The 9,974-nt window shown below is 35.5% G+C and overlaps 1 protein-coding gene across 1 annotated transcript in view; it reads right to left on the minus strand.

Moving 5' to 3' along the window:
• Positions 1–9,522, minus strand: part of LOC106881544 (metaxin-1) — a 10,161-nt gene extending 639 nt beyond the window's left edge. The window contains exons 1-8 of the mRNA XM_014931970.3: positions 9,392–9,522; positions 7,042–7,111; positions 6,242–6,318; positions 5,526–5,618; positions 4,528–4,704; positions 2,856–2,932; positions 2,101–2,258; positions 1–218 (exon numbers count right to left, since the gene is read on the minus strand). The exon at positions 1–218 is cut by the window's left edge and continues 639 nt beyond it. Coding sequence (XP_014787456.1) covers positions 1–218; positions 2,101–2,258; positions 2,856–2,932; positions 4,528–4,704; positions 5,526–5,618; positions 6,242–6,318; positions 7,042–7,111; positions 9,392–9,472 — 951 coding nt within the window. The 5' untranslated portion in view covers positions 9,473–9,522. The remainder of the gene's footprint in view (positions 219–2,100; positions 2,259–2,855; positions 2,933–4,527; positions 4,705–5,525; positions 5,619–6,241; positions 6,319–7,041; positions 7,112–9,391) is intronic.
• Positions 9,523–9,974: the final 452 nt, after the last annotated feature.

A 9,974-nucleotide genomic window follows, 5' to 3' on the forward strand; every position in this document is an offset into this window, starting at 1 on the left:
CTCAAATTGGTCATATGATTCCTGTTTGCTCTCTGATTTAACATTGGTAATTTCTTCTTGTTCTTCATGATCAGTGAATTCAAGCTGGATGAGACCAATAGCAAAAGCATAACCAACCATTGCAGTAATTGCAAATATTCCTGCTAACACCATGTTCCGTAACTTGTTGGGGTTGTCTTCACTTAAACTACTTGTAGTCCTACTCGTACTTTCAGTTTCTGTGATGCCAAAAAAATAAATAAATAAATAAATAAATAAAAAGAGGGAAGAAGAGACAATTTAATTACATTTCAATCAAAACAAGAAACGTTTTGTACATTTGTCATTGATTGATAATTGTTACAGTATCATATTCTGTAAACATACAGATGTGTGCAATGTGGGTGTGGTGTGGTGGGAGTGTTTGAGTGTGTGTGTGTGTGTGTGTAGTGGAGGTGTGGGGGTAGTGTGTGTGTGTGTGTGTGTGTGTGTTAGGTGCAGACATGGCTGTGTGTTAAGAACTTTGTTTTGCACTTTCGGTGAGTGCCTTCTACACAGCCTTCAGCTAACCAATGCCTTCTGAGTGTAATTGAAAGGTGGAAACAGAAGAATCCTGTTGTGTGTGTATATGTGCATGCACATTAGCCAACTGAACGGCTCTCACTGATGAAGCATATGGAAATACACAAAACTAAGTATTTAGTCTGAGAGGTTCTCAATTTGGTCATGGGGACGTTTCTACCCCGGTCAGCGTATGTGTATGCATTTACATTCTTTCTACAACACAAGGAGTATTTTACTTCTATTTCTAGCAATATAGGTGTCTAGGCACCACCCTTAGTTGCATTTAGTGATGATTATATCTATATCTGTAGATATATATATATATGTAACTATTTCCCCTCATCTCTCGTCTCTCACCACCAAATCGAATTCTGTAACTAATTATTTTCTGTAATGTTGTGAATCTTATACTTTATAGTTTGTTTATTAATAATGCTAAACTATTAAGGTAGTGAACTGGCAGAAACATTAGCACACCAAACGAAATGCTTAGTGGTACTTCATGTGTCTTTATGTTCTGAGTTCAATTTCTGCTCAGGTTGACTTTGCCTTTTATCCTTTCGGGGTCGATAAATTAAGTACCAGTTGTGTACTGACGTCGATCTAATCAACCAGGTCCCGTCCCCGAAAATTTCAGACCTTGTTCCTAGAGTAGAAAAGAATAATGCTAAACTACCGCTAGGAAAGTTACTAGACATGGGTGCACAATTCTGAAGAGCTCCTATTACCTTCAAACTGATAGATTAACTGACCGAAAATTTGGAAATATAAATCTCATTTTTTTTTATAAGACACTTATGCGATAATTCATATCCCAGACTAAATGATTACTGTTTAAATTATAAAGTATTTGTAATGCAATTACTGGGGGCTTTTTGCTTATGTAAGAAATTTATATTTTAAAAGTTTCATAAGCATATGCCTGAATGACACAATTTGTCTCCCCTTTGAAGTACATCAGATTAGTACTGACAAAATTGGCAAGCATTGGACAAGATGCATGCAGTATCTAGTTAAATCTGGTTAAGTTCTGAGTTTGAATCCCATCAGCCAACTTTGTCTTTCATCTGGTTGTGATTGATAAAATAAAATATGAACCAAGCAGTGGGATTGGTTTTAATAGTCCAGTAAAACATGGATGTGAGAATGGAAGACTAAAAGACGATGTGAGCTGAAAAGACAATGTGGCTCCTGAAAGTCATTTAAAATGAAGATTGGGGGAGGGTCTGGGATTTACGAATTTTGCCAGTGCTGCTGGACTGGCTCCTGTGCAGGTGGCATGTAAAATACACCATTTTGAGCGTGGCTGTTGCCAGTACCGACTGACTGGCCTTCGTGGCGGTGGCATGTAAAAGCACCCACTACACTCTCAGAGTGGTTGGTGTTAGGAAGGGCATACAGCTGTAGAAACTCTGCCAAATCAGATTGGAGCCTAGTGTAGCCATCTGGTTCACCAGTCCTCAGTCAAATCATCCAACCCATGCTAGCATGGAAAGCGGACGTTAAACGATGATGATAATGAAATGAAATAAAAAAGGTTGAGGAAAATAATCTTACCTTGAAGGCTCTGAGGAAAATAATCATGCAAGATTCGTTTGCAAAAATCTGTCAGTTTTGTACATGCAAGCAAATGGTTCTGCAATTGATTGCTGGTCAGTGGAGCTTTCATCATAGGAGCCAAATAACCAAAGACTATGGCATCAAATAAGGATGGTCTTGAAAAGAGAGAATATACAAATTGGTTCAACCCATGTCAAGCATGGAAAACAGATGTTAAATGATAATGATGATTGTTTATAAGAAATATATAAAAGATAATACAAAAATACACCAACCAGAAGATAAAACAATATTACTTATTTTATAATTAATAGTTTTAAACCAATTAACATGAGTGAGATAAAGATTTATTAATTGCTGGAGCAGTTGCCTTTATAGCAGAAAATTCTTGTTAATGTTAACCATGAAATAAAAGCAGCAAGTTGGCAAAATGTTTAGTTTTATTGGTCCTGAAAGGATGAAAGGCAAAATCGACTGCAGTGGAATTTGAACTCAGAGCATAAAGATGGATTCTTGATCAAACAGAACAAAAAGCAACTGGTTTTTCATGAGTGAATGCATAACAGACAGTATCTACAAATCCTAAAACTTAAAGACTCATGATAAATCAGTAAATATTGTTTCTAAGTGGAGAATGGTATAAGAATGCCAGAATAAGAGACTACAGAGTACAAGGAATTCTCTCTCAATATCATATAATCAATTACACATAACTAAATCAGAAGTGACAAAATAAAATAAAATAAAAGTACCTTTCTCCAAAAAAATAAAGATTGTTCCCCAATTTCTTTTCCAATAAATTGAGACAAAATTTTGCTTCTCTGTAAATCTAAAACAGATGAAAAAATATTTCTTAAAAGCAGAGAATATTTTGAAGATGGCTTATTATAATCAATATGAATTATATTTTATTAAACTTAACATTTAACATCTTAAAAAATTGCTGTAAATAAATTCAAAAATTTAAAAAAAGGAATGTGTTCAGCAGCTGGAAAATCCATTTGATTTTCATTTGGGCACATGTTAGCTGAAGTCAAACTATGTCTAGTTATAGACAACACAGAATATAATAAGAGAAGAATGAATTTATTGTTTACAGTGCTTAGGTGAGCAAACAGTGAATAAGTCCTTAAGAAAAAAAAAAAAAAAAAAAGGTGGTGAGGCATCAGGTGTACTGTTGGTGTATTTCAGGAGGCACGGAAGTTTTGACGGATGCAGTGTCTTGAATAGCTAACAACTGATGGAGGTAATTTATTCCATACTTCAGGAATTCTGAGTATGGAAAAGCATTGCAAAAAGTCATAGGTGCTGTATTGTTTTTTTAATTTTGTCCACAAGTGTTAGACATATGGATTTCAAAAAGGTGCCCAAGGTTGTTGTTGATGAATAATCTTGTGGGTGTCTATAACTACACACATAAATGCATAATCCTAAATAATTATCACAGAAGGTAAGATGAACAAAGGAATGAAGTCATATGATTTCAGGTCCAGTGTTACTGTTTGCCACCTCAAGCAAGTGTCTTCTACTATAGCCTCAAGCCAGCCAATGCTTTGTGAGAGGAATTGATAATTGGAAACTTTGCAGGAGTCCAACGTGTGTGTGTTTGTTTACATTGTGTGAATAAATGTTGACTCTGTGTCTTTACGAACACAATTTGAACACGAAACAGCATCATTCTCTGGTAAACATGTCCCGTGGATCTGCAGACATGTGAAAACCAGTAGGATAAAAAATACATCACTTGGAAGATAAATGGGGAGGGGCTACAAGAGTGCCCAGCTATAGAAAAGAAAATCTATTTCAATAACTCTAGTGTAATCCATGCCAGCATGGAAAATGGACATAATGCATGCATGCATGTATGCATGTGTGTGTGTGTGTATATATAAGTAGAAGTAGTTTTTAATTAAAATCCAAAGACAGACAATGGATGTGCTAAGACCAGCCCACCACAACAGAATTGAGATCTTAAAACCAAAGTACCACATAAAAAAAACATTAGTGCAGGTGTTGGTGCCACTTAAAAAGCACCCAGTACACTCTGTAAAGTGGCTGATAGGCATCCGGCAATGTATAATTTGTTATTTTATTTACTGGAATGTTTTCCATGATTATGATAAAACTGGTAATATTACAAACAGATTCCTAATTATAGGATACAAGGGGAGAAAGCAGGATTAAAGTGAGAAAAGTCACTGATTCACTGCTCTGAGTTTGATATTAATCAAATTCAACATGCTTATCATACTTACACAATTATTTTGTTAATTGGCCAAGAACTAGATTTTACTTAATTTTATGTTTTAGAATTAATAAAATATAAATATGATACTAGGCTAAAAAGGTTATAGATGATTTGAGATGAGAATGGGATTGTACCAGTAACATTGATTGTTCACAAAGGTTTTCCAAAGTCCTTACTTTCATATCAACTTCTACATCTGTGACATTCTCACTGCTTTTAGAATATATTCTTGATTTGGCTTTCCTCCGCATCCTGCTGGGTATATAGAAATTCAGTGGAAACGGAGACGCTTTAGCAAAACCTGGTCTGGTAAGGTCTATGTAAGTCTTGGCATCAATCCACCATAAATGAAGCTGAAAATAATATAATTGTTCAGTAACTGGAACAGACAGCCGAATCAAGGAAGTGCTATGGACAACAGCAAACATAATAATAATAATCTAGGACAGAAGATAAAACAGATTGCTTTAGAAAAAAATTGTTAAAAGTAACAGGTTGAACCAGATTTCAGTTAAAAAAAAAAACAACTAATATTTAATTACTTTATCAAGTAATATAATTATATTGTAGTATCATGTTTAGTTCTTTGTACTGTTTATGTGTTTAGTTCACATGATGTGTTAGTGTAATGATCTAACAGATATCAAACTAAGCAGTATTATTTTTCATACAGATTTAAGTCATCATCACACAACAAAAATTGATGCTGATGCATTGGAAACTATAATGAATTCAATAATCACATATACTCTCACACACACCTAGCCTATTTGGTAGTGCCACTCCTTCAGGTCATTAATCTCCTAACTCATTGTATACAACACCAAAGAAAGAAAGAAAGAAAGACGGGAGGGCGGAAGGAAGGAAGAAAGGAAAGAAAGAAAGAGAGAGGGTACATGAAATACAACTAAATAACAATTTAACTGCCCAACTATGAGTACCCAGCCAGAATGATTGATCTTTTACTGTGGAGAAAAAATTGTCTCTTATAGTAAAAAGAAGTAAAAACACCCTATCTGTCCAGTGTTGCCTTCTGTCAGATTCCCACATGTGTTTCTAGCTCTTTAGCTTTTATCAATGGGAAATACTTGAAGGGAGGGTTCACCATAGAAAATCTAACAGACAATAAAAACAAAGCTGGCTCCTTGAAATAATGAGAAAGAAATTAACTTACAACAGCAGGTAAAAGTTTTTCTTCAAGTAGTGAGCAGAATGCTATAGTATCTGCGCACTGGGTATTGGACAGTCGGTTATCACAGCCCCAATGCTACAAATAAAGCAAATACATGAATATGTTTAATGTTTCTTTGACACTGGGATAAGGTGCTCTTCCACATTTAATAAGATACAGAATGAGAAGGTGGGGGGAACATTTATACAGGTGAAATATTTCCAAGAAAGTAAAATGAGAACACGTCCAATTGAATGCCATCATTAAAGTTAAATGGAATGAGGTAGGGTGGAGATTGGTTTGGTAGATGTATATATAGTAGCTAACAGGTGTATATAGTAGGTTGCAGTTAATGGTTGGTCAGGGTTACAGTATAAAGCATTCCAGCCATGGCCTTCCTTTTTTTTTTCTTAGATATGAAAGACTGCATTATCCAGTGTAGCTTTTCTCTTTAAGGACAATGAGGTGTAATTTGAAGGAGATTTGACTGATATTTCTTGGAAGTAGGCTGACCATATAGGGGCTCCCTTATTACCTAAGGATGGTGAAGATGGCATCATAAGAAAGCAACAAAGACACAAGCAAACTAAATTAAGACAAACATTTCAAATAAAAGTAAAAACCAAGACGCTTTAGATTTGTTCAACTAATGGCAGCATAACATCAAAATTTATCCTAATTACAATTAAATCTATTAAATAAATTAAGAAAGTACTTACCTTTTCTCGAAGATAATTAATTATATTTTCTGTTGAACTTTGAATTTCTGTTCCGTGTCGAAGTAAGGGAAGCTCTCCTACATAAAGAAGAAAGTTTATAAGATACTGCAGCTAATGTTGTGTTTTGTGCTAATTTGGTGGACACTGGCAAAATGTTTAGCATTCTTGCCATTTTTTTTTTAGTTAATCTGGAGGAAAGAGCACAGCCCTTGGCCTCCACAAGGTCTTCTGAGATAAATGACATGAATGCTGTTGATGTTTCACTGAACCTTTTGCAAGTCCATGACACCAGACAAACTTATGGAAGTAGGCAATTCCAAAGCTTCATACCAACACTTGGCATGAAACTATTGGCCTTTGAGTCATATATATATATTTACTTTGTATTATATTATACTTATTTATTGTGCTTTTAATTATTAATTTTTCTATATGTGACAGTGGATTTTCATCAATGAGTTCATGAACTTTGGTTCTTTTCCCTAAAACTATATATTTATATATATATATGTGTTTGTGTGTGTATGGGTCAGTCCATAAATAATGCAGTTTTTTCAATGGCATGAACTAAAAGCTGGAGGGGAATGGGGTAAACTACCTGCATCAACTTGCTATAAAAGCAGGTAGTAGTTTTACCTTGTCCTTATTCTTAGTGCAAGTTTTGAAGAGCGTAGTTCGATTTAAACAGTTATTTTTTCAAAGCTATAATGGAAGTGACAAAGCTATAATGGAAGTGTTGAAAAGTATTACATGTATTTGCTTGTGGCATACATATTTTATTTGTGCTATCACATCCTTACCTGATGGAGATCGGAATGGATTCCCAGTTTTCTGTATACATACTGGAACCTCAGAAAATTTACAATATGTCTGTAAGTAAAAATAAATGTGTACATAGAGCAAAACATGAAAATATAGATCTTCAATGAGTAAACATTTTAGTAGATTTTTATTTACTGGGGGTGCCAAATTGTATGATACAAAGATCTGTGATCAAAATCCTTAACCTATTTCCAATCAGAATTATTTCCTGCTTTATTTCATTGTATTACATAGAATGGTGGAATGCTAGACATAATAGCTTGTAATATGGTTACAAGCTAATGGACGGTAAGCTGATAGAGTCATTAACATGGTGGGCAAAATGCTTAGTGGCATTTCATCTGTCTTTACATTCTGAGTTCAAATTCCACTGTGGCTGATTTTGCCTTTCATCCTTTTGGGGGTCAATAAAATAAGTACCATTTTTATTCTTTAACTTTTACTCATTTCAGTCATTTGACTGTGGCCATGCTGGGGCATTACCTTGAAGAAGTTTAGTCAAATGAATCGATCCCAGTACTGTTTTATTTTAAAGCCTGGTACTTATTCTATCGGTTCCTATTGTCAAACCACTACATTACGGGGGTATAAATACACCACACACACACACATATATATACACACACACACACACACACACACACACACACAGGATAGGCTTCTTTCAGTTTCCATCAACAAAGTTTTGGTCAGCTATAGTAGAAGACACTTGCCCAAAGTGTCATGTAGTGAAACTGAACCTGGATCCATATGGTTGGGAAACAAACTTTTTACCACACAACCATGCCTACACCTATTTAACTTTGCTCTGGAATTTTCTAGAGACATTTCAAAGTTGTCTTTAAACTCGCATCACATATAGTGTGAATCTTCATATAGACTAACATCATGGGGTGGATTCTTGCCACCTGATATGTCAATGAGGAAATCTGCAATTGGTTTTTGGAAGAGCTCAGATGCTGTGTTAACTCCCCAAAGAGCAGCCTTTTGTACTGGGTCAACCCTGTGCTTGTGTGATAAGTGTTGAATTGACATGATTCTTCCAACTCAAGCTGAGGATATGCTTTCCAAAGATCCAACTTACTAAAAGTGTAGATGAGTTGGGGGTCTTGGTATTTGGCACAAGATGTTTCTCCTTCTGGATGATTCCTTCCACAAATCAATGCAAACTCTTCTTTGGTTTTCCTTGGAGACTACCCCCACCCCCACAGAATTCATAACCTTTTTTAAAAAGCATTTAACTATTCTAAGCAAGAAATATGTTTCAACAACATTACGTACATGGAACAGTATGTACTGATAAGGAAAGGGGTTAGTCGATCCAAAGGGATGAAAGGCAAAGTTGACCTAGGCGGTACTTGAACTCAGAACATAAAGAGCCGAAAGAAATACTGCAATGCATATTTTCCAACGTTCTAATGATTCTGCCAGCTCGCCACCTTCAGTCTACTTATAATAATATAAGCAGGTGAAACGACGCAGGAACCGTTTCCGGTACACTTGTTTACAAAAATAATACCGACGCTGTACTACACATGTACGGTTAAGTGGTATTTATGTCATGCGTAGGTGCAAAACAGATGTTCTCGGATACCCAAATACCGAGGCCCGGATTTAATTTCTTCACTTATTACAATCAGTTATTAATGAAGATTAGCAAAATCCAAGTTTCCCATAATTTTAGCAACTGAAACAAAAATTTTCGAAATAGAAAATAATACACTAAACTGTGGGATACGCCAAAATCCTTAGCGAACGAGGCACGACAAAGGGTACTTTTATTGTAATCAAAGGTGATGCGATGGAATCCACCTTCAGTGTTATATTTTATCGACCTTAGAGGGAAGTCAGATCGGTTCCCTATTCGTAAAGCAACAAAACAGAAAAAGTTTTCTGGACTTCTTTAGTAAAATCTTTTACTATATACGTTATATCGATCCGAAAATTGTCCTGTGGTGCAGAGAAATAAGAATTAACCAAACGAAATGATCAGTTAATGTCAGTCGATACGGTAAGCTCCCGGCAAACCGAGTGCGTCAGGTAACCTTCGAGCTACATTTACTTGAGTCATTTCAATTTGCTTGTGACCTTAAGACAAGTATGAACGTCACAAAATCTCCTTCATCATTCCCTTATAAACCTTCTGTCTTGTGCATCTCTAGGAAATTCCGCCGTTCCATCGATTCTCAGATACTCCGAGCACTGTTCTTTGACTGACATACATATAACGTTATGCCCTTGCCCTTTCATAAATTAATACAACGAAGTCACAACGTTAGAATTAGTACAAATGACGAAAGAGAAATTAGCAGACAATAAGTGTATTACCAGTACAGCGAGACATTTCGGTTCAACAGTTGGTAATCCCCAATCTCCGTGCCAAATATCTAATTCTATACACTCTGCCATATTTAGGTTGTTTCATTTAAATCCCCGTTGTTCGGCCACGTGACACCAACAAGCTCTTTCTATTTCTCTCTCTCTTTGTCTCACTCTCTCACTTAATCAATCTCTCTCTTCCTCTCTCACAGGACATTCAGAACAAAAAGCGCTCTGAGAACGGGCGGACTTTCCATCAGAATTTTTTTAATATTGATTTATAGATATATTTTATGCATTCATAAAAAATAAATCTGTTGTAAAATATTATTGGTTGCAGCGTATAAAATCTATTTTATCGTTTTCGGGAAAATAATTACAACTGTGCTAGCGATGGCACCCCCGGCCTTACTATAATACATGTATACCTACCCACCTACGTAACTTCCTTTATTTTTTACTTGTTTCAGGCGTTAGACTGTGGCCATGCTGGAGCACTGTCTTTAAAGATTTTAGTCGAACAAATCTACCCCAGTACTTATTTTTTTTAAAAGACCGGTACTTATTCTATCGGATCCTTAGATAATATTTA

This window comes from Octopus bimaculoides, chromosome 25, assembly GCF_046866305.1.
Source record: "Octopus bimaculoides isolate indiv1 chromosome 25, ASM4686630v1, whole genome shotgun sequence".
Lineage (NCBI taxonomy): Eukaryota > Metazoa > Mollusca > Cephalopoda > Octopoda > Octopodidae > Octopus > Octopus bimaculoides.